Source organism: Bombus vosnesenskii, unplaced genomic scaffold (assembly GCF_011952255.1).
Source record: "Bombus vosnesenskii isolate JDL3184/JDL3185 unplaced genomic scaffold, Bvos_JDL3184-5_v1.1 scf7180000013349, whole genome shotgun sequence".
NCBI classification, from domain to species: domain Eukaryota; kingdom Metazoa; phylum Arthropoda; class Insecta; order Hymenoptera; family Apidae; genus Bombus; species Bombus vosnesenskii.
Window position 1 is genome coordinate 1,717,705 of NW_022882985.1, and position 25,737 is coordinate 1,743,441.

General features: G+C 36.2%; 2 protein-coding genes and 1 pseudogene across 2 annotated transcripts; 1 reads left to right on the forward strand and 2 right to left on the reverse strand.

The window, feature by feature from the left end:
• Positions 1 to 283: 283 nt before the first annotated feature.
• Positions 284 to 4,829, reverse strand: LOC117236491 (chromatin modification-related protein MEAF6). Its single transcript, XM_033499494.1, has 4 exons — positions 4,540 to 4,829; positions 3,366 to 3,569; positions 3,068 to 3,104; positions 284 to 1,346 (listed from the first exon to the last, which is right to left on the reverse strand). Exons 1-4 carry the CDS (start codon positions 4,609 to 4,611, stop codon positions 1,012 to 1,014), a joined length of 648 nt encoding a protein of 215 aa, XP_033355385.1. The 5' UTR covers positions 4,612 to 4,829; the 3' UTR covers positions 284 to 1,011.
• A 6,313-nt stretch (positions 4,830 to 11,142) lies between these two features.
• On the forward strand, positions 11,143 to 15,332 carry LOC117236461 (annotated as a pseudogene).
• Positions 15,333 to 15,452: 120 nt separating this feature from the next.
• LOC117236588 (NACHT domain- and WD repeat-containing protein 1-like) lies at positions 15,453 to 25,204 on the reverse strand. Its single transcript, XM_033499674.1, has 13 exons — positions 25,198 to 25,204; positions 24,417 to 24,848; positions 23,011 to 23,357; positions 22,331 to 22,861; positions 21,968 to 22,208; positions 19,889 to 20,072; positions 19,213 to 19,687; positions 18,706 to 19,012; positions 18,208 to 18,433; positions 16,666 to 16,861; positions 16,045 to 16,573; positions 15,718 to 15,984; positions 15,453 to 15,569 (listed from the first exon to the last, which is right to left on the reverse strand). Exons 1-13 carry the CDS (start codon positions 25,202 to 25,204, stop codon positions 15,556 to 15,558), a joined length of 3,756 nt encoding a protein of 1,251 aa, XP_033355565.1. The 3' UTR covers positions 15,453 to 15,555.
• Between the last annotated feature and the right edge of the window lie 533 nt (positions 25,205 to 25,737).

The following is a 25,737-nucleotide window of genomic DNA, read 5'->3' on the forward strand; positions in this document are numbered from 1 at the left end:
TTATGCTACAGGTCTATGATTCAATTAGGTACTTTCAAATCCTTTATTAATAATGCTTTATTTAAATACAGTGGTTACAAAAAATATTTGTCAATTTTTTTATACTATCTGTTAAAATTTTAATTTTACAAGTATGAATAATCATATTTTGCAGAGGATAGATAAACATATATTACGTAAAGTATCATCAAAAATAAAATTGACTTAGAAAAATAAACAAACAGTTTGAACCTTTAAATTAACATGACGCGATTACAAATAATACTCTGATTATCCAACTTCATTTCTTTGTGCAATTATTAGTTTTATTTTCACTACAGCTACAAATATTATGCTATTTTTTTATATACGTATTAAAATCATTCGAGGAACCTTATATATTATAAAAGTAACAAAATGTACCAACTATTTCTAATACAAATCTTCTATAAAACAAACTATCGGATCGTTAAAATTGGGACAGAAAATATTAGGATCTCTTATAACGCTTAAATAGTGGAGATGACAAAATTTGACTGAGCTTAACTAATGGTAACAGATTTGATAGTTGTCGTGAAACACGGAATTACAAGGAATAAAATCTCAAGTGAGAACTAAAGATTTCATAATTCTACATTATCTCTTAAGCGTAATACATACTGTTCAACTAACCGAATAAGACGACGATTGATATCATTTCATCTCTAAACCTGAAATTTATCTTTGTACAATACTATATACGTTGGCTTACAATCATAGTCTTTATGGAAACAGAAATAGAAATCCTATCCGGATGGTAAAACGACACCCTTCGTTACCCAAACTGTTATTCACTTACTAATCCTAATGCTCTTATTCGTTAACGATAAGCCTGTAACTCTCCCATAAAAAGTCAGCATTCCGTGGTGCACTTATTGTATAAAACAGTGAGATCTGGTATATCGACAGAATCGAATGAGAATAGAAGGAAGAAATGTTCCATTGATAGTCCTCGCGTGAACTATCCAGAGATTACACCGGCTCGAGGTTATTCTACCTATTTCTGGACCTCTTGTTGCTATTCTTTTTCGCGCTGTTTCCAGACTTATTTTTCGAAGGCTCTTTTCCAGTGTTCTCCTTCAAGGAGACGTGCTCCAGGCTGCCATTGCTCGCGTGCCCGTTCGCAAATTGTCTAGCAATCTCGGTTGAAGAGGCGATAGATCCATTCTGGCTATACTGGCCAGTTACAGAGTGGTTTTTCCCGGACGACTCCTTATTACCGTTGCTATTGCCGCTATTGGCAGCTGTTCCATGAGAATTTACGAGGCTGCAATTGTCCTCGCTACCGCTGTTGCCGATCTGCGACTCCGATTCACTGTACCGGTCAACTGGAATCAAGTTTATAATGGGAAAACCGCGATCCCCGATCGGCACGTGGCACGATCGGCCGAACTGAAGAATTAATTAGTCGATTACTCGATCGACAGTTGTGCATGGTTTATCCAGATGCAGATTGACCGATTATTCGTCAAACAATTAATCAGTCAAGGATTGTTTAACCGTGAGTGACGTTTAATGAAAATATACCTTCGCTTGATCGATTAAACTATTGGAAAGATCGAGAAATTCGCGTGAGAGAGAGTATTGGTACATTTGGAAGACACAAATGTGGTAGTAGTAGTAGTAGTAGTAGTAGTAGTAGTAGTAATAATAGTAGTAGTAGTAGTAGTAGTAATAGTAGTAGTAGTAGTAGTAGTAGTAGTAGTAATAGTAACTTATAATATCTGAGTCACATCGAGGATATAGGATTTCTAATTTACATGTTACTATTATTTCTCTAACTATTTTTGAAATAAATCTTTATTTCATGTTTTCTATTTAAAGAATCGTTCTGCACTATAATTTCACACTTATACTACCATTGATATTTATAGTGCCAATACTCTTCGTTCATATAACGTTCATATGTATCATACAAGTCATAAGATTGAATCGCAATTAACATTCACTAGAGTTATAGCACTAACAAGGAAACATTAAAATACCAATAAAACTAGAAACTAACAATAAGACGATAAGATAAAATTAAAGTGTAAAATTGTTTAATCGATCAAAACATACATTTTTTAATTCTTTAACATTCTGCGACTTTAAAAAATTGACTATTTAGAAGCAAATATAGCAAGTATGTAATATGAGAGTATAAATATACCAGATGTTTTCATAAAAGTGAAAGAAACAACACGCTTTAAATGTAAATAATTGTTACTTTACCATATTTTGATCGATTTCATAAGCATTACTGTGAACAATTACTTTTAAAAATTATCTTGTATATTGAGAGTATAAAAGAAATGTTTCTGTTATACCCACATTAATACAGAAAACACGGATTTATTTAAAGCTTAGATACAGAGAAAAGATAAATATAGAAAATAAAGATAACAATGCTCAAGCTAACGTTCTTCTACACTTTCGACATGTACGAGAAAAGCAAATTACAAGTTTACTACTGACATACACGGAGAACAAGACAATGGTAGCAGATAGAATTGTTAAATCGAGGAATAACTTTTTATAAAACTTCGAAACAGGTAAGAGAAATAGACATTAAATTTATTTATAATTAGATACAGAAAAAAGATGAATGTAGATGAAAACAGACAGAGAAAAATCAATACGTAAAGTGCGTATGACAAAAAGTTACTTTCGAAAAGTTCAAAAATGAATAATTATCAAAATAGAACAAGAAAATGAACTAAAATTTATTCGTAATTTAAATACACAAGAAAAAAAAGTTACTCCACAAAAATTAGAAGCAACAATGAATATCTTTTGAATTTTCTTTCTTCGTTAGTGCAATAAACTGCACTTTGCAACAATCGATATTTATTGCGCTTTTTTTTTTCTTTTTTTTGGAAGACAGCCTGACCAATACATTGAAAAGAAAAAGAAATACAATCAAGGATAACTTAAAAACTAAGAAGAATTATTATCAAGGAGAGGATAAAAAGAAAAGTTGGAAGGAGGGATAGGATGAAAAATGTTGTACTCTTTTTTTTTTCTTTAAAGAATTAACTATCTCAGGAATATCCATTGAGGTCCTTACTTTTTTCCTGGGTGTTTTCAACAAGTCCACTGACTGCCTGTAAAAATGTAATACTTTTGATTTAACAACAGTACATTCGATATAAATATTTAAAAATGCCCGTGCAATTAGTTTCTCTTTATAGCTCATATTTTTATAATACTGAAATTAAACGTAATAGCTTCTGTGTACAAATATATACTTTTATTAAGATACTATAGCTTTTCAAGAATTTTCTCTTATTAATAATTTGAACAATACATTTCTGTCTATTTTGACAAAGTATAACATTATATAAAATAAAATATTAATTACTAACAGCCATAGAGGTAATAGAAGATTTTGAGAATAGTCTTTCAGCTTCTTTGAATTTCCTATTTCGTTTATCTGCTTTACTATTAGTATTTTTATTACTGGCTAAATATCTGTCCCAGCCACGTATTATATTACCATACAATTGTGTGTCTTCCAAATAACTACCTTCAAATGCATAGATTTGGCGTTCTAAATTGGCAAGAGTGTCCTGTAAAATTTTAATATCTTATGAAAGGCACAAAACAAATTAATATTAATATTTAATTTAAAAAGTGTAATATTAATGTTCCAAAAAAGATAGTAATTGCGCTTATATAAATTTTATTTGAGTTTTGCTTCTCTTTCGTGTTAAGATAACAATTTACGCAACAATCGCGATAACTATATTATTTTATTTTCATTTAAATCATGTTCAATATATTTCTGTAACATAGGTAAGAATGAGAAACTTAAAACATTAATTTGCTATTTAGATAAATCTTTTCTTAATATATTATATAATGTTAACAAGGAAATCGATATGTTATTACAAATATGATTTAAAACATTAAACAAAAACATTAGCATTATTCATATTTTAATATAACACAGTGTGAACTATTTTATACAACATTAAAAGATATATTTAATGGTAGAAGTATCAGCAATATGCAAGTTTATTAAATAACACAGAAGTGTGTTATATTACACAAGCAAAAGAGATTTTCTTTAATACTAAACAAAAGATGAAATAAAATAAAAGAATTATTATTCTATTTTTCAATAGATCAGATAAATAAACAAAAACATATAATGTGCCAAATCATACTAAATACAAATAATGAATATATTCACTAACATGAAAATTAACTATTGGGGTTAGGTACATTTTAAAAATTGAATTAGAAATTCACAAGCAATTAATATTTTACATTAGTGATAGTTTAGGAATATAAGTAAACCAGAAAGTAAAAGCATTAATTATTAACACGAAAAAATCAGAGGTCGACATAACCTAACAATATCTAAAAGACAATACAAACAATTTATTGCAGAAGTTTAAGGTGGTAAATGGGTGTACATAAAATTGTTCTATCTCGTAACAATAACAATAATCTCAATTATACCAAATATATAATTAATAAGAAAATAGAAATACATTACAGGAGGCACAGTTTGACAATTGCTTCAGTACTCACAGCTATTTCTGCTTTCCTTTTCACTAATTCAGCGAGTTCTGCTCGCAAATCGACGGAGGATTTCGTCGACATTACGTATTTAAATATATTGATAAAACAATAACAACAGATCCAACTTTCTTAGCGTAAATAACGTCTTTACATTCAACTGATTTAACAAATACCAACTCTAAACGAAAGCTTTCTTCATCGACTTGAAGTTATCATTAACTGGTTATCTAGTTTTATTTCCATCTTCATCTTTTCCTTCTCCATGACATTAAATTGTTTAAAACATTTAATTTATCTTATATAATTTTATTTTCGCATTATATTCTTGTTTATAATATTATGTACATATATATAATATTTACCCATTGGTGCCCATGGAACGCTAAATCACACTGCTCGTAGAAGTGCGCGAAGATTCAAAAAGCTGAATCGAATTGAACCCTCTTCCTCCCTTCTCGGATCAGCTACATTACAATATTTTACAATATTTTTTTCGTCAAACCTTCCGTTTCCACATAGAATATGCATTTATTTTAATAAAGTTAATTTTCCTTCTTCTTTTTATAGGACCAGTTACGGAAGTAACTTAATCTAATCTACGATTCAGAATTAAAAAACGCAACTTAGAGTATTGAATTAGATTAATATCTGAAATTCAATTTATACTTTTCAAAACTTCTAGAAATCTAAACAAGATTGCAGATGATAATTCAGGAAATATTAAGTCGCAGGCCCAACTGGCAACATTTTGTATCGAAGACAATTATTTAAATTCAAGAAAAACTTATTGTTAAAAGATTAAGCTATAGACTGTTTTATTTAGTAAATGCGAAGCACCAGTGCACCACGAGCACGCATTCATTTTTCGTTGTCACTTTCGCATGAGTAGGGTTGTTATGATTTCACGGTTGGACAACGAAATCGAATTATTATAAAACTAGGACGACTACGCCCATTTGCCGCTTATGACGCCTCCACGAAGAACAACCGCCATTTTCTGGACAGATTTTTGATACGGGCAACCATCAAAACTTGAAAAAGCCTAAGAAAAATGAAGTTACGAGACTCAACTTCTGTGACGTTTTAGTTTATGCATTTAATACGAAATAAATAGTCGAACAACGAGCACTTTTTCAATAAACACGGATAAATTTAGAAAAAGAATTACAGATATCATATAGAAGTATACGCAACTGTGAAGTTCGTTCCCAGTTAGATGCGTTACAAAGTAACATTGCCTAAAAGAATGACATGAAAAGTTGCAGATTTTGACTAATTTTGTTATGTATATGTATGGGGTAGATTATACAATTTATGTATTATACAGAAAACTATGAATTCATTGTAAAATTGTACAATTATCGTAAATTTCTAAATTGAATTAAATGAAACCTAACCTTATTTTGCAAATGAACAAAACGTTTAATCGTTTAAAATCCTTCCATTCACGATCCTTAAATCCTTTTCATTTATCACTAGTCTAAGAAACAAGTTTATAAGGAATAACGAAAAGCTTTGAGAAAATCGGCAAGTATTAAGATAAGTATTAAGGTAAGTATATGGTAACTATATAATAAGTACTAAGAAGAATAAAATAGCATAAGAGACATACGAAACTTTTTGGAATTTTTGGAAATGACGTCATTATCCAGGAGTTTGAGAAATTGAGATTTCGACAAAATTTCGTCGACAAAAGTGGGGTCATTTCTAGGAACGTTCGAAAATTTTTTGCGGCTTCGATTTTTAGAGTTTTTTCGTGAATTTTTGTGGGATTGGGCAGCGAAAAGGTAAATAACAAGACAATGCTGTTAAATTATTCTTTTTAAGTACGTTTGATATAATTATTTTATAATAAATAATCTCATTTTTATTGCATTATATAATTATTTCTAAGAAGATCGATGCTGCTGGCTACTTGTGGTACCTTGATTGTTGTGGTTTTTCAGTAATCGATATAAAAAAGAGAAATTTATTTCCGATGTTTAATTCAAGTTTTAAGCAACTTTATACTTTTTCACGAAGGGTATCATCGATACTAATGAAATAAAAAATTTAAAGAAGATTAAAAAGTATGGTAACTGGAAAAAACTCTACTTAGAAGTCTTCTTAAATAATAACCCCAGTAGATAGACATCGCCCTTGCTTGGCTTATTTGTTAAAGGCATTACGTAAATTCTAATAGATATAATCTCGTAAAGGTGAGTACAAAGTATAATATATACAGTGTATATAGTATCATGTATATGGGATATTAACTGAGTTTTAAATTTGCACTAATGTGAACCATAAAACGCACACTGCAAGTAACCACACAATCTAGTTCCCAGAACAGCCATGAAAGAAAACTGTAATTGCTACAATCTGCCACGAAATATACGTGTAACAACGCCCAATCGTGGAATATCAAAATGCACTATTGCGTTATGTCTTTCCTCGTATTTCATAATATTCTACTACTAATTTCATTATATTTCATATTGTATCGTATAATTTCATTATATTGTACATTGTATTGTACAATTTCATTATATTGCATTGTATTTCATTGTATTGCATTATATGTATGAGGTAGGTATGGTGATAGGTGCGTAAGGAACTACTCTTGGTGTTTTTAACGAACAATAGTTTTATTAGAACTAATCAACAATCAGAGTTAACAATTAACAACTAACAATTACACTTAACAGACAACAGGTAACAACTAACAAATAACGATAGACACCGCGAGATCGTTCGACGCGTTGCTATGCAAATAGTACCGAGAAGTTACACATTTAATGGCGCAAGACAGACTGACTCTGCTTTTGTTTCGGATCGCGCAGATTCTTCCCTTCGTAGCCCATCGATAACCCCACTAGCGTGCATTCATTAGATGTGCCGCCAGTGCTGGCACGTGTATGCTCTTCCGAGAATTCGGCGGAAAGAGTGTGAAGATATCGATGGTACATTGGGCACGTCGGTGTTGCGCTTTGGCAGCGTCGCGCTTTGCATCCGGAGCCATTGAAAAGTTCCGTGGCCCGTGTCGCCACATGTATATACAAAATATATACAAAACTGGAAAAAACTCTGCTTAGAATTCTTTTTAAATAATAACCCCAGTAGATAGGCATCGCCCTTGCTTGGCTTATTTGTTAAAGGCATTACGTAAATTCTAATAGATATAATCTCGTAAAGGTGAGTGCAAAGTTTAATATATACAGTATCATGTATATGGGATATCAACTGAGTTTTAAATTTGCACTAATGTGAACCATTTATGCGTTTTAACGCACACTGCAAGTAACCACACAATCTAGTTCCCAGAATAGCCATGAAAGAAAACTGTAATTGCTACAATCTGCCACGAATTATACGTGTAACAACGCCCAATCGTGGAATATCAATATTCCACAATACCTGAAATAGGAACATGATTCGAAGCTATAGTACGTTCGTAACGTATTCAAAATCTTTCTGCTAGCTATTGCAAATAACCTAAAACTAATAAATTTGTTTCTCTCATATTCATAAAATAAAGGGAAACTTTGTAACAATTTAATAATTATTGTTTCATAACAACGTTGTATGGCCAATTCGTTGCGATCAGTTATCCCTATCAATCTCGATAAACGCTGGCACGGCGTTTACACCGAATCAGAATATTTCTAACATGAATAGAGTATATTATAACATGAATATTTCTAAACTCAATAAACGTCCGGACCTGTTGCTTGTCTCGTAACAAAGATGTTGCACGATTTAGCACAATGAAATAAGAAGAATTCGTATAAACATAGCTTAGCATAGACTTTGTTTTCGAGTTACAGCTTATTTTCTACGTACCTTCAGAAAAATTGACGTCGGAATGATCAGGTCCAGCTTCGATAGAATCTCAAATGCATCGCGTCGTGAATAGTCAAACTTGTTCGAAAAATTTACAAACTTGTGGGCAACTTTGTTCGCCACTTGTTGGCGAACAGAACGAGAGACACTGTGACCTTACGTTTTATTGACGACAATTATTGGTATCCCAATATAAATCGGAATAATTTCAACTCATTATACAACTTTCATTCTTTTCTCTATGATAACCTACAAATCGTCTTCTAGACATCGCTGACTACTGAAAATTAGACGCCGACATCATTGAACTATTTCAATTACGAAACGAGAAATTTCGCTGTCCTCGAGTTTTTCCAGCGGCACGAGTTTTTCCTTTATTCAGAGAACAAGAGAGTATGAATGTGTCGTTTCTCCCCTCTCACGAGCAATACGTGTTACCGATGATATATAAAGGAACACGTATCACCAGGTACTCAGTACAGCCGCGCGAGTCGTTATCGTTAATTCGTTACATTTCCAAGAGATTACTGAGCGAAAGTTTGGTATTTCACTTGATTTTAATATCGTGTTCAATTCGAATAATACTATATATATATAGCAGTAATAGGAGAGGAGCTTTTTGGACAACGATGGATCAGAAAAATGAAGTCAAAGGATGCGATGGGAAAACTAATCGCGTGAGTTTTCGTTAGATCTTGCTCTTCGAGTTATTCGTATTTAGATTTAGATTATTGCTGAGCAATTGGGATTGCCTCTAATATTCACAATTTGTGCATCGTTTTAAGGAAACGAATTAAGGAATAAACAATATTTAACAGCTTCTTCCCCGCAACGATTAGTCAGCATATTCTATCTTCACTTCAAAATAGAAAGAAAGAAGCGTTATATGAATATAGACTCCTGAGTTTTGCTTTATCAAGAAGTCACATGAAAAAAAAGTCACACAAAACTGAAGAATTAACTACTCTAAAAATAAGGAATTATTTCGCTTCTATTATGTCGCTACGCTTATTTATATTTAGATCTATAGTGGGGGGGGTCATCATGTGACAGGTTATTCCGTCGAGGTTGTGAGGTTCGAATTTGGTTTCTATACAAATTATTAAAATTTATTCAAATTTCAAATAGGAACGCCCACTCGCGCTATTGGTAGTTTCAGTCTACTTTACGGCGCGTGCGTGACAATATTATAATATAGTTATATAATAATTTATAATATAATTATATAATAATTTATAATGTAATTATATAATAATTTATAATATAATTATAACATAATTATTTAATTATGTTATAATTATTACTAATAATTCACGGCCGAAATATTAGTCTTTTCATTCATAACTAAAATATTAGAACATTTCTTTAATTTGTTATTTATCATTTAACAGGTAAATGAAATTTTGGCCAACCGTACCAGCGATGACCCTTTAAATTACATAATTAACGATGTGTAATTTTAAGTAATAATTCAAGTGCAGATAATTCATAGTATTTCAGTTTTAGAAAGTCTGTGTTACAGTTTTTTGCAATGAAACTACTAATAACGGTTACCTAATTGGTAAATCTTTCGTTTGCTTAAACAAATGAACTTCTTATCTTACAAGTGGGCTCGTATTTCGTGAAGTAATTTGCCTTGTCTTTCCGGTATCTGTAATTGTAACAACACAACTACTTCCAAAATGTTGTTTCTTTTTTCAGTTTCGTTATACTTGTATGTAGACGAAGTTCACAAAGAAAGCGTTACGTAATGGAAAAATTATATTACATTTCCAAATCAACGAGCAGAGAAGAACAGGTTACCCTCTCTTCATTTTGCGCCAGTCTTCTTAGAATTTCGCAAATGCTAATAAAAAGGACGAAAGCTTAATTCTATTAGAGCCGAAAACGTCTGAGCGTTAAAGGGCGATTTAATCTCAAACAGTCGTTCTACTGTGAACAAATGTAAACAATAACAAGTATCAGTAAACAAGTAAAGCGGACAAGTATCAGTAAAGCGTATTACGTAAAGTTCAGTTCCCTTTGCGATTTCCCATTTCCGATATTTTTTGAGCTATTTCTCCGAGTACAGTCGCTGGCAAAAATATAGCACACGGAAGAGCGGGAGAGTGCACGTCAGCACGTGCCAGGAACGAAACAAAACTTTTCGGGCAAACTGAACTCGCTACTTCTGCTTCTTACACATAGACACGCGTCTACGAAGCGCCATATCTATGCGCACGCAACTTACATTCATTCAGAATTTCATCGAATTACGTACCTTGTGCTTCTGTACCTTTGACATTTTTCAATATGATATTCCTGACAGTTTCACGTCGTATATTAGGCTTCTGACAAAATGTAGTATTAAATAAGAAATAAGAAATAAATAAATAGTAAATGAAGAGGATTACCTGTTAAATGTGGAAACCTCGAGGCTCGATAGCGTAGGCTGCCTTAAACTTCAATTACGTGTACGTTATATCCACCTTAATACGTAGCTAAAATTCCATGAGCTTCCTAAAATGCTCATTTCCTCGGAAAAATATCTTACGTAGAGCGAGAAATTCTCCGATCCCCACCCGATCCAGCTTTCCTTTCCACTTCCTCGTTTGACGGAACTCGCTGGACAGAAATGCTCGACAGCCGCGTAGTCGATGCAGAACTACACGCCTGGATAGATAGCAATCGATAGTGTTCTTTATCGAATAAGAAAATCGAACATTCGATCGGCGCCATTGCCTCTATTTTAGATGTCGCTATTAAGTTGAATTTATCTCATTCGCGGAGAAACGAATTGGTCGAATAGATCGTTGCACAGTGGACATTTAAAAACAGTAGAATCAATCGTCGAGTATTTTATAAGATCCTTATCGTTGCACGAAACTTAATGATCAAATATTCCGTATAATGGGGATATATACGAAATCTTCGATGGAAAATCGAAATACACAGAAGAATAATCGGGTATAATAACACACGTATTTTTAATGATTTATCCAGTCGTATGTAAAATAATCAACCGTCGAATTAATTATTTTCAGTAATATTTCGATGACTCTAAATCGGATAAAGTGTATTGATCTCCTAATTTACTTGAAAATTTCAAACAGCAAATAAAAGATACGTCGCTTTGAAACGTCCCGCGTTGAAATATTTGCAGGTTCTCGCGACGAATGTGATCAAACAAATACACCACGTGTCGAGGGAGAGACGAGGGGAAGCCTATGGAAAATTCAAAGAATTTTGTGGCTGTACGATTTGGTTGACAGGGCTGTCCGGTGCTGGCAAGACGTCCATCTCGTTCGAGCTGGAAAATTACCTGGTTTCTCAAGTAAACTTTTTGCTCTAAAGTTCGAAATTCTCAAATTGCCATATCTCGAAACTTGCAAATTGCCAGACTCTCGATCGGACCTCAATTTTTTAACGCTTCAGGATCATATAAACTTGCTTTTGCAGGGACTGCCAGCCTACAGCCTGGACGGCGATAATCTTCGTCACGGATTAAACCGGAACCTGGGCTTCTCGAAAGAAGATCGCGAAGAGAACGTGCGAAGAGCTGCTGAAGTAGCAAAATTGTTCTCTGATTGCGGTATGATCACCATTTGCAGCCTCGTTTCGCCCTTCGAGGCGGACAGGAGGCTGGCGAGGAAGATACACGAAGATTTTAACTTGAAGTTCTTCGAGATCTTCGTGAAAGCTTCCGTGAAGACGTGCGAAGTCAGAGACGTGAAAGGCCTCTACGAGAAAGCTAGAAAAGGGATGATTAAAAGCTTCACAGGCATCGGCCAGGAATATGAAACGCCCAAAACTCCTGATCTCATCGTGGATACGGAATTTCATAATTTGCAGACCTCGACGAGAATGGTGATCGAGTTGTTGAGGACCCAGGGAATTCTTCCCAAGACTCGAGATCAGGTTCAGGAACTGTTCGTCGAGGAGAGGAAGATAGAGGAGGCGAGAAAAGAGGCGGAGAATCTTCCGAGTACGTTGCAAATGTTTTCTCACTTAATTCTGTATTTTGCATTTTAATTATTGCCTTGGTTTGCAAAATAATTCCACTTTTTCTTGTCTTTTGTTGATTGGACAAGCAAGTGACTACTACGCTGTGGCTAAAAAACACGTGGATGGTTCTTTATTTCTGACATCATGTAATTTGCTTACGAAATTACGAAAATATAAAGATTTGGAGGTGTCATAGAATGTTGTGGCACGTAAACATTTCCGGCTAAAATAATTCACATGCGAAACATCAAATATTCATAAATTGCCACGATACACACAGATAAGATAGAGAAAGTTCTTTTCCAAATTGATGTTTCCAATTGACAAAGAGATAAGCTTTTATGTAAACAATTTCCATTTGATATATAGTACTTGATAATTGCCTAATTCCTCAAATCAATATGCTCAATTTAAGGTATCAACATCAGTAAGGTTGACTTGCAATGGGTTCAAGTACTCGCTGAAGGTTGGGCTACTCCGCTCACAGGTTTCATGAGGGAGTACCAATATTTGCAGGTGCGTAATTAAAATTTGATTAACGAATTGCATGAGATTTAAGCATAGAGAAACGAGTTCTATCTTTGGACGATATTAATTATGAAACACTAAGTTTGTAAAGGTAAAAAGTTGTAGAATAGAGATAGATTTTTCTAACGAGATAACAAATAAAATGTGCGTGTGTGTATGTTATTTTCAAGTGTCAACACTTCAAAACTATCGAACAAAATGGGGACGTGATTAATCAATCGATATCAATCGTGCTTCCGGTTAGCACAGAGCAGAAGGAAAACTATACTACAGCACCGGCACTGACCTTGAAGTACAACGGTCAAGATATCGCAATTCTGAGGAGACCAGAATTTTTCGCTCACCGAAAAGAAGAAAGGTTCGATTATGTTTTTTCAGTAAATTATTATTTCTAGTTAGTAGTTAGTCTCCTCTTATGTGAAAATAAATCGGAAACATTGCAACAGGTGTAGCAGAGAATTTGGTACAAACGACCTTGGACATCCTTACGTCAGAATGATCCACGAATCGGGTGATTGGCTGGTTGGAGGAGAATTAGAAGTTCTGGAAAGGATTAAGTGGAACGATGGTTTCGACAAGTACAGGCTCACGCCAAACGAAATTCGTAAAAAGTGCAGAGAAATGGAAGCGGATGCTGTTTTCGCCTTCCAGTTGAGAAATCCGATTCACAATGACCACGCACAAGAGTTAATGCAGGTTAGTTCTCATCGAAAACAACAAATTTCAAGTATAATATAAGAGATAAAATTATTTGCTTTAAAGGAGGTTCGATACGAAGCAAAATTAATTAAGTTTCCATTATTTTGATAAGAACCTAGTTGAGAGTTAAAGAAAGTCCAATAAATCCAATCAATTACGAGATTTACTTTTTCCTGCGCAAAAATTCCTATTCTTCTTCTCTTTTAATGTAATTATTATTCAAATTAATACCAGGATACCAGAAGATACTTCGTGGAGGAACGTGGTTGTAAGAAACCAGTTCTTCTACTGCATCCTCTGGGAGGATGGACGAAAGAAGACGACGTACCATTATCAGTTCGGATAAACCAACACCAAAGTGTTCTCGAGGAGGGTGTATTGCACGAAGACATCATCCTCGCTATTTTTCCAAGCCCGATGCTTTACGCTGGCCCTACAGAGGTATTATTTATTTCCCTAAAAAATTAATCAACAATTAAGATTGATGGAATAAGAGAAGCGTAGTATTTCGAAGAGATATAAATATTTTAAATTTGAGAATTGTTTAAAATTTGCGATTTTTATTTTAGGTGCAATGGCACGCCAAAGGAAGATTGATGGCTGGGGCAAATTTCTTCGTCGTTGGTCGTGATCCCGCGGGTTTGCCGCATCCTGACAGATCTAAAACCCCGGACGGTAATATTCTGATAAGACGAATTTCACTTGTGCCTTGATTCCTAAGATTACTCGCATAAAAAATTAAAAATCGTACGCTTTTATTCTTGATTTATTGTGCGAAGTAATTTTATTGTTATATCGAAGGAATTCTGATATTTCATTATCGTGATAAATCAGCGGTCGCTTTAATTGTAAAATTAGGAAATCTGTACGATGGAACGCACGGCTCGAAGGTACTGTCGATGGCACCGGGTCTTCAGAATCTCAAAATCATACCGCTTAGGATGGCAGCTTACAATAGAAAAAAAAAAAATGGCCTTCTTCGAGCCAGAGCGATCGCAAGATTTTATTTTCATATCAGTAACTAAAATGCGAAGTGAGTTATATTTTTTTCATGTACGTGTTTCTTTTCTTTTTCTTCTAAATCTTCCTGTAATTACTTTGTATATCCTATCTTGCCTATTTTATTAATGAAATCATTAGAAATGAATCATTAGTAACGAAATTATCTTAAAAAACAATTTCTTATTTCACTTCTTATTTTAAAAAATCTAAAAAAAAATAATGAATTAAATTGTCAACCATAAATGTAAATTGCATTAAAAACACGAAATATCGCATTAGAATAAATACAAGATTTATATAAAAACATTTCTATGAAACATCCAAATAATAATAAAAAAAAACAGTACTAATAAACATTAATATACCGTTATTTCAGATTTAGCAAAATCCGGGGAAAATCCACCAGAAGGATTCATGGCGCCAAAAGCATGGCAAATCGTTTCGGATTATTATCAAAAACAACTGAAAAACTAATTTTAAATTACTATTAGCTGCAACTCTTGTACTAGAGGGTAATTATTTACAAGGACCAAAATATTTTCTGTTTAAATGAAATTTAATAATTAAAATGATAAATATAAACATCTGTTCCGCACAAAAAATGGCTGATTCTTATTGTTCACTTATAAAAGACAATAATTTCGTCAGATACAAGTAAGGTACATCGAAGTAATTTATTTATAATCTTTGTTAAAAATGATCCCTAAAAAGGTTGGGAATGGGGGATGAAAATAAATAAAGTTAATTTATTTCTCCTCTAATAATGATATACATATGTGTACCTATATTTTTATATATATATATTCATGTTTATTGCGTCAGACACGAGAAATTTGTAATTTAGAGCTTTACCTTAGAGACGTTTTCCTTTCGTGTTTTTTTTTTTCCTACTTACTATTTTTCTTCTCTGTTACTTAGAAAGACAGTGGAAAAAAGAAGAAAGTACGACGATTAGGATTTAGTCCGTTTAGTTTCTAACAAAGTATCGCTTTAGTCTGGTACACCTGGGGAAAAAATAACATTTCAATTTCAGCTTCTAATGACATTTTATTATCTCTGTCCTCGGTGCAGCAAAAAGTTTTGCTGGCGCGAATAATCATAAATAAATAAATGGCTTTTCTTAATTAAATTAAATAATTCTCTTAAACTCACCTTCTTCCTCAGAATCTGATATTCGCGTAGCTTGCAAAGAACTTTGCTTCGACAAAGTCCTACCATGAGCACGAGGTCTAGCAGGTGGCGACTGTTTATTCCAAAGTGCTTCGAGTTGATCAAAGTGTTGGGACTGGGCGAGTGCAGCCTGTTCCGGTCCTAAACCGGATGGACTACTCGTTAATCCAACTTTGCTGATCTCGTCCATGGAAGCGCTTACGCTGAATCGTCGTTGTAATCCATCCTCTATCGATGACGTTAAAACTCCTGGAATTATATAATAGTTTAATTTTGAATATAATGCACTGTAATCATCGTCAGCAATACCTGAAGTGAGATGGCCATATTTCCTATGCCACGTGTCGCTATCCAATGACACTTCTTTCTTCAATAATCTCTTATTGGGTCTCTTCCGTCCAGGTGGTCTCAAATCTCTGGTATCGCACCAAGGTGCTACGTAATCCGGTAATTTCACATACTGCGCTGGAGTATTATGCAAACATAGAATAGGCATGCATTTGTGTTCGAGTAAATGCAACGCGAGCCTCGACATATCCGTGGCAACCTCGACACCTAACACAGGGACGTGTAACATTATGCTGCTCAGTGAACAGCCCTTCTTCGTGTCCCAAATGATCAAACTCTTGTCTTCGCTTCCAGACGCTGCTAGAGTTCCATCACACGACAATTTTACGCAGGTTACATAACCTAAATGGCCTTTTAAGGTATGCAGATCGCTGCCAGTATTTATGTCCCAGACGATCAGGTTCGCATCCTTGGAACCAGAAACTACGATGGATTTGTCGAGCACAGAAACTGCGACGCAGGTGACGTGATCCGTGTGACCAACGAGGACCTGAATGAAAATCTGTTGTACTTTCTTCATTTCCAAAGATTTTTCTAAATTAAATGTAGGAATTTAAAGTTATTATTATAACATGTATAAACCTGAGATAATTTGCCGCCAGCGAGCTGCCAAACCTTCAAACTCATGTCTCTCGAGCCCGTAATCAGTGACTGAGAATCTGGAGTAACTACTAGACAAGTAATTTCTTGAGAATGCGACACTTGGTACTTTTCTTCAGGACCAACACCTAAACTTACTATTCTTAATTGATTGTCTCCTGTTCCGCATACCGCGTATCTGAAATTTAGAAAAGAGGAAGACAATTAAATCTAAAAACATCGCAATTGCTAATTTATTATAATTATAATTATTATTGTTAATAAATTATTCAAATAACGATCATTGTAGGAAAAATTGAAACAAGGCGACTGTATTGGTATTATAAAAAACTCGAGAAATATTAAGAATTAATACAAGAAAGCAAATTTCACTAAAATATCTGCTACACGGGAAAGTTAGTTTTTCTCACGTACGATGCTTCCTAATAGCAACTTTCTATCGAGGGCGGGGTTAAGACCCTTCCTAGTCCACCAACCTTCGTTTGTCCAATCCGAGGCAATGTATATTGCCCCCGCTTCCTAACCTAAAATGGCGTCAACAAATCCGATGATCCCGTGCGCCAGACACACCCATCACTAGCTTTCCTCCGACACAGCATCGTCGCTCAACTTTACTTCTTCTACATCGTTGGAAAAGTCAATTACTAAGTCTAACGCTAACGCCTATCGGGGCAGTCTAAGCATAACGCGAGAGTCGGTCTCGGTATTGTCGAGCATACATTTCCTCACCTAAATATCTTATAGTGCTACGTCCACTAATACATTAAATCCAATTATAAGAGCCCTGCTCTAACGTACATATTGTAATATCGTAGAATAGCTTTGATTGGAGATCGGCTGTGTGTGCGTGCGTGCGTGTGTGTGCGTGTGTGCGTGCGTGCGTGTGTGTGCGTGTGTGTGCGCGCGCAGGACCGAGCAGGAATGCATTGGCGAGGGTCAGAGTTGATCGAGACGTCGAGAAGCATAGAGTGGTTAGAATTGAGTTGTGAGTGTTGTCGAGCGTTAGAGTTGCTAGTGAGAGAGAGAGAGAGAGAGAGAGAGAGAGAGAGAGAGAAAGAAAGTTACCAAATAGTTGTCAAGTTATTTGATGTAAATACGAGCGTTGCATTTAGTTTTCCTGTTAATCAAACATCGTTTCTCTGTCTAACTAATATCTGTATTTTCAATCCATTATTAATAAATTATAATTAATCGGACAAAATTACACCTTTAATATATACCGATATTACAATATCTACCTTATCTACGTGCGATAAGTGATTATCTATCTATCTATGCTCATCAGTGTAATCTAAGTGTTGGTAATATATAATTTATAATTCTGTGAATCGCAGTGTTATACAAACTCAATCACCCCTATTATCTCAACGGAAATCAACGGATCGATCGAGTCGTGGTGTCGATTGTTATAATCGTAACGGGAATTTACGACTCCCGTTGACGTCTCTTCTAGCGACTACGTCTGCCCGCGATTGGTCGAACAAACAGTATCTCAATTTATTAATTACAGCCACTGTATCGTACCTCATATCGGAAGAAACAGTGAAACAGCGACCAGGCCCACATACTGATTGGATTAGGGTGCCGGTATCAGCTGCCCAAACTCGGATTGTACCAGCTCTATCAGAACTCACTATTCTTCGGCCGTCAAACATAGATGTGACTGCAGTAACAGGTGCCTGGTGTCTAAATGTCGATACCAGTAAACCTAAGGTCAGACCCCATACACGAACTGTTTTGTCCTCAGAACCTGTTTCCAATTTAATTTCTTGTTACTGTATTGTATCAATTTCATGCTTTGTTACTTGGTTATTGAACTATTGTACTTTAATGTATTTTGATTGAAAAAAGAAATGGGTTTTTCTTCGGTATTAAAGGCAATACAAAATTATGGTAGTATTTGCAAAACTAGTATTGCAAAAAAAGCATACAAACAAGGTAAATAAATGAAATTTTTGTTATAGTATCTGCCATATACGTATACGTATGGCAGGCTCTAATGTATTTTATCTACAGACCTACCAGAAGCAACAAATAAACCAGAAGCTGAGAATGCAATGCAGGTGACGCTAGCGATATGTCCTTCGAAAGTGGAAAGCAATTCGTGAGTATTCAATTGCCACAGATTTACGAGAGAATCGACTCCACCGGTAACTGCCATTGCTCCGTCCCTGGATATATCCAAACAAGATATGGGAGCAGTGTGTGGGTGCAACGATACCTCCTTCACGAATTTCGCGGGTTTAGCGTGTATCTCCTCGCCACGGAAACTCCAGTAAGCCACTCGATCGCCGGAAGCTGTTATCAGGAAGTCGTCCTTCTCCGTCACCTTTTCGCAAAAAATTGAATTGAAAAATTATATTATATATGAAAGATTAATTTTGATCTTTCACTACTTGTAATTTAACATGCAAATAGAAAAGGTAATTTGCTACGACGATTAATTCCAATTTCAATAAATGTTTACTCATTTTCCATTCTACCTTTTTTTATTAATATAAAATCATAAATACGAAATCTGTAATTTACCTTGACGGCGGTAACATCCGCCGAAGGATTCGCCAGCAACGTTCTCGTCAATCGTCCACTGTGCATATCGAAAACGGAAACCTTTCCCTTCGCTCCTCCAGCAATGGCTCTTCTGCAATCTTTCGCCAAGCAGATACTTTTCACTTCACCTTGATGACCTCTCAACGTGTGGACCTCAGTTCCCGTGGCCAGAGATCTCAAATATAATTTCTGATCTTCGCAGGCTGCCAATAGGAACACCGAATCGGCCGATACGTCGAGCACAGTCACGGCGGATGGTAAAACGATGCTTTTTAACAATGTGAATCTTTCTAGACACCATAAGCAGACTGTACAGTCGGAAGAACCGGAAACCAGAATTTCTCCCGCAGAATCGACGCGAATGGACTTTACTGGCCCTCTGTGGTGGTCCACTTTGATGAGAACATCGCCGGTTAGGAGACTGGTGACGATTATTCTCGAGTCTTCGCCACCGCTAATGGAAAGCGAAAGGTTTGGCGTTAGTTGATAAATACGAAACGAAATAACTTATAGAACAATCTATAATTAATACAAATAAGAAGTACTCGGAGAAGATTGAAATCTTTTCCCATTTTTCCGGTTACCTTTTTTAATCAAGATTATGGAAGAAAGCGTTTTTGATATCTTATTATTACTACACGATAAAACTATGAACCTGACAATCACTGAATTCTTGAGCGCGGACGTCAAGCACAGAACTGGGGCAATGTGTTCTTGGATTCTTAACTTCAAGGTCAGCTCTTTCATATCCCATACTATAATTGAAGTGTCTTCAGAGCCTGTCAGTAGATATTGCGAATGCTGTGTCACGGCTAAACATGAAATTGGATTTGAGTGCCCTGAAATGAAAAATATTTCTCATAAAATATCAAGTTGAACATAAAAATCTGTTTGTTTGATATTTGACTTTGGCGGGCTGATACCGCATATTGAAACGAGAATAATTATTTCGCATGATCGATATATCAGAGACTTGTATTAAATTCCATGTTCGTCGTTTTGTGAAAAAGCGAAAATACCATAGCAATATCGCGTGCTTAAAATGGCACTTAAAGTATCATATACGTTAGCTGGATTATTTTCAACTATATTCTCACAAAAGCTGACCTATTTTCAATTGCATATTAAAGCGACGCTGCTATTTAAATGCTCGTGAAATACAGATTCAGGGACAACGTACAAAGGAGGCTTGTTAGGACCATTCGCGGAGAGACGCGGTCGCTAGAAGAACGCGTCAGCGAGAGGCGTAAATTCTCGCTACGATTATGTTAATCGACGCCGCGAAATAGTCGTTCCCCTGTTTCGGCTAGGATAACAGAGGTGGTTTAATGAATGTAACACTGTATTAACAGTGTTACGTCGCGTAACACTCTACCTAGCCGAGGACACACACCGCGGGCAAGATGGCAACCAGATGTCTTCGAATACTCACTGCGTACCCCCAACAGTCTCAAGTACCTTCCATAAATCTCATAGATTTCCTAGTAAAGGTCCTTCAAACCAAACAAACGTCTGTTTCCGAAGAATTTCCAAAGACTATTGTCTACCACGGCGTGACAAGGGAAAGTTAGTTTTTCTCACGTACGCTGCAACTTTCCTCCCACTAACCACTTTCTCTCGAGGGCGGTTAAGACCCTTCGTTTAACCAATTAACAACGAAGCCTACTCCCTCGCTCTCCTAACTAAAATCGTCACCAACAAATTCGATGGTCCCGTGCGCTAGACACACCCATCCTTAGCTTTCCTCCGAGACAGCATCGTCTCCCAAGACAGTACTGATTTTACATCCTTCGAACGGTCAAAATCCTTCCACCGGGTATACACACCCGCAGATCAGTCACTCATTCATCTCGTACATACGTAACAGCGTAACTGCCTTCGTTATAAGTTGTTGGAATAAACGGTGAAATATAACTTACTCTACTGTGTCATATTCATTTAACCACCTCTGTTATCTTAACCGAAACAGGGGAACGACTACTTCGCGGCGTCGATTCGCCGAATCGTAGCGAGAATTTACGCCTCTCGCTGACGCGTTTTCCTCGCGACCGCGTCTCTCCGCGAACGGTCGTAACAAACAGGTTAACATAGAACAATATATTTTACAATAATATGATGAAGATGTTACAGAAATTTGACTCGACTTTGCGATATCTCTAGATAAATTCGTTTGCTCGTCAGATTTGTCAAAGTGTCATGTTTGACTGGTCAGAAGGAACTGAACTCCCTTCGATTATTTTCGTTTTTTCTGGAAGGCGACCCCCACTACGTTCGGATCACGCCACATTCTTTTACGCAAAGTAAAATAACGGCCACGAGTGGACGTTTCTGGAGATCGTCCTGCTTAATAAACCATGCGCTTGCCACTACAATGTTTGTTCGCCGGGCAGCCGCGACGATCCGTCTGCGACGTTGTAGGACCGCGAGCGACGGTTAGAAAATACAGCCTGTGGTAACCCTCGTGGCGTAACAAGGCTTTTTCACAGCAAATTACCAAACTGAATATAAAGTGACGAGTTTTCATCGTTGCTTCTCCTTTTCCCTCGCGAGAACTTTTAAGCTTTAGAGGCTATGCTAATCTTCTTAAAAGAAACAAATTTATTCTCTTGCAAAGGGCTCGAATTAACGTTACAATGTAAATTGTTTGCCATTTAACGCATACAATATATTTAGAAATATATTCTCTGCTAAGAATTCGAATATTTTCGTGAGCTACTAGCAATTAAATAGTTACCTTTAAAAGTATGAACCAATTGCCCAGACATCACGTGCCATAATTGAGCGTCTCCCTGGAAAGGGATAATGATAACGTGCTGTCCCGAAGGAGCAGCTTCGACGAGTTTCACACCTTGCGGACAAGACAAAGTACGAATTTGAAGAGGTAGAGGCGGTTGGAGCCAGCCATTTAATGGCACCAATAATGGCGCTGTATAACCATCGCACCATGCCATCGCTGCCGTAACCATTCTGCTGACCTTCAATCACACAATTTTCTTCTGTTTATGATCAAACAATCTTGCAGTAATTAGTGTTATTGCCATTTCGAATTAGAATATTTTGCTTCAAGTACATAATTACACTGTCAGCTATTTCTCACCAAATCTCCGCCATCTTCAGCCACAGGTCTAAGCCAACAGATCAGCTGCGCGCCAAGTTGAAGAGGATCTCTCGTCAAAATGTCACTGGACTTTCTCACTGTATAATAAACCAATTCCAAATCTCTCTCCAGCAGATACTTCCTCGAATGCTCGAGAACACACCTCAAATAACTAACAGAAATCATTTGCACGCTTGCTAAGAGGAAATCGAACGCGCAGACTGCCAATTTCTTTAACTTTTCTACGTCGCCGGCTCTCAATAAATGTAACCAAGCCTCTTCCACGTGTCTCATATTGTACGCTGTGTCTTGCGACCTCGGTCTGCTCTGGAAAGGCGTCTCTTTCTTCGGAGTTTCCTCTTCGGGGGATGATTTGTCATCCTTGTCTTCGAAATCTTCGGAGAAGAAGAGATTTGCCAACTCGCCGTGGTAGCTTTTCAATGTTTCCTGATTGGGGAAGTACCTTTTTCGGGCTAAGTCGCGAATCGGATAACGCCAGGAGAAAAGCAGCCTTCCGCCCATTACGCGAACCTGTGAATAGCGAATTGATGGATTTGTGGATTCTTCTGCCAGTTTCGAAATAAGAACAAGATCTTCGAAGATTATCGAGTCGAGACGTTTAACTTTTTGGAAAGGATTTCTTTCCTAAATTTTCTGCCAGAAATTTCAACCAGACTTACCTTGAGATATTCGTTGAAGGTTCTCCTCACCAAGCACCAGCTGCCAAAATTGAACTGCCCTTCGTTTAGAAATAGCGGCCCGTCGCCTCCGGTTGGCATGATCACCTCAAGAATCTCCGTTTCGGACAAACCATACTCCGTGGAAGCCAAAATGGCACCGATTCTGTTAGCCGCGTTTTCACCTATCAACTTCTCCAACGTGTCGAAAACGTTCTCTGTCTCGTGGAAATCCGTACCCGAATCTTGCAGTTCGATTAAAATCTCATTGCTGCGTAGTCTTTCTTTTTGTATTGGGGTGAGACGCAGCACTTCCGGTGGAAGAGCCGTAGTCACGATTAAGTGCACTCCTAAAGTGGATGAACAAAGTACGTTTCGTTTTATACTTTGCAATGTTTGTTGTTTGCTTTCTTGTTTATTTATATGTCGGAGATGAAAGGAAAACCGGAGCCTTCCCTTTGCAATTTTGAGGAAGCCTTCTAATGCTTTAGCCTAGATTTTATCATAACTGTAATTAAGCAATTGTCATTTGTAATTGTTCGATATTTGTGAAAGCGAAAGTGGGTTCGAGGTGACAACTGGTCGCCGAACGTAGCCACGGTCACGGGATAAACGTTTTGCCTGACGAAGGTGTGGATCGGTTGTATCGTTCCCCCTAGAAATCACATAGAATTGTACTTTGGAGATGTCGATATAATGGGACACATGTTGTATTAGGAATCGATCTCCAGACAGAAACTGCCTAGCAACGGCGTTTGGATCTTTCTCGATGCTTCCAAAGAGTATACAACAAACTCTTGGCAGAAACTGCCTAGCAACGACGATTGGAACCTTCTCGATGCCTCCAGCGAGCATATAACAAACAAATGCAGTCGTATAGCGAAAAAGATTTTCATCGGATATTCGTTCGTGTGATCGCCTTGGAAAGTGATACATCGAGCAATTTACCGAGTATCTCAGCAATCGTATTTTTATAGTAAAGAGTTATCCCGTTGACCGTGGATTCGTTTGAACCCCGGAACATTGTTAATAGCGTTAATTAAATTCATTATTCGTGAAACCTATCGATCGTTAATCTCATTATTCGTTAAATTTATTATTCGTAAGACATATTATTCGTTCCTCTTATTGTTCGTTAAACTTATTATTCTTTAATCTAATTAATAGTTAAACTTATCATTTATTAAACTCATTATTCATAATATTTTGTAAAATCTTGTTTATTCGCGTAAATATATTCCCTGTTTCGTAAAACAATGGCTAATTCAAACGAAGAATCGTTACGCGCCTTAAATCCTAATGATAACCCGACATATATATCGTATACTGTACGTATTATCGTTATATAACGATATATTTGAAACTGTGACCATCGCTTAGAAATTCTAGCAATGGCAATTACACGTTACCTGGTGGAAGATTCAATGGCAACCAAGACAGAGCAGCGACGATATCGCAGTCAAGAGGATGCAATCGATGAAGATCGTCGAGAAGAATCACCAGTTGCTCCATCATCGGTTGCTCTTCGATGCGCCTCAGAATTTGGCCCAGCCAATTGTTCAGGTAAAGCGGATCAAACGAGGCGTCTTTAGGAAGATTCCCATCCAATAAACCAGAAAGAAAACCTACATGTTGACAGAGCACTCGAAGTAGCTCGAGACTGTACGCTGATCGAGGAGTGGAAGCACAGAGTCGAACCACTTTGAACGTGGTGCAATCCAACCAGGAAGAGGCATCCGCATAGATTCGCGACAATAACGATGACTTTCCAGAATACCTGCTACCCTTTATCAATATCGGACCGTGTTTCTGCGATTTACCTGTTAAATATAAAAAAATAGCTTGTCAAAGGTAAATAGATGCACTTTTGCTAAAACGATTTCGTTTATAGAATGATCATCCTTTCGACGATTAATTTTCTCATTCAAGCAACTTGCCAAGCTACATAAAATACGATCCTCTTGGTTTTGTACTTTTTTTTACTGTAATTCAGAAATCTGTTCAAAGCAAACTGCCTTATAAGATAGAAATTAATAGGCAGAAAAGTGTATTAGGGGAGCTGTTGCTTTAATAAACAGACATCAAAGTGTTCTGGCGAGGAATCGTGCACGTGCCTCTGCCTTTAATATTCTCAAACGTTCAAAGGATTATGTCTCCGGATAGCGGAGGCATCCAGACGACGAATTAAACGTTTCATCAATACAAAATTTGTATTATTTGAAACCTTCGCGGATTTTTCCAGAAAATAATATGTTTCGTTACGATTTACTTTAGATCAAATCAACGCTGATTTTAAGTGAATTTTGAATAAAACAGCTCTAAACTATTACCTGGGAAAAAGTAGTAAAAGCTACAAAGGAACGTTGACTGAGTTAAATTTTCGAGTTTAACGAGCTACAAAGGAAAATTCATGAAGGAAATTCCACTGTTTCTCGTACCTCGATTCCCATGTCGTCGTAAATCGATTGCAGTTCAGGCCCGACAAGTTCCAATAATTGCTTCCTTTCTTCGATAAATTCTGGAAATATTAGAAACAAAGGAAAAGCGTTATAACGGCGTGACCCAAAAAGGAAAAAAAGAATGTGCAACAGATATCGAAGCAGAAACATCGATAAGAAGCATATGCTGGTATAATTTTACTTGGAACAATTTGATAAAGCTTTCGATTCTCCCCAAATAGAAAATTCGATTTTTAATTCTGAAGATGATCATATTCGTTCGTCTAGTGGC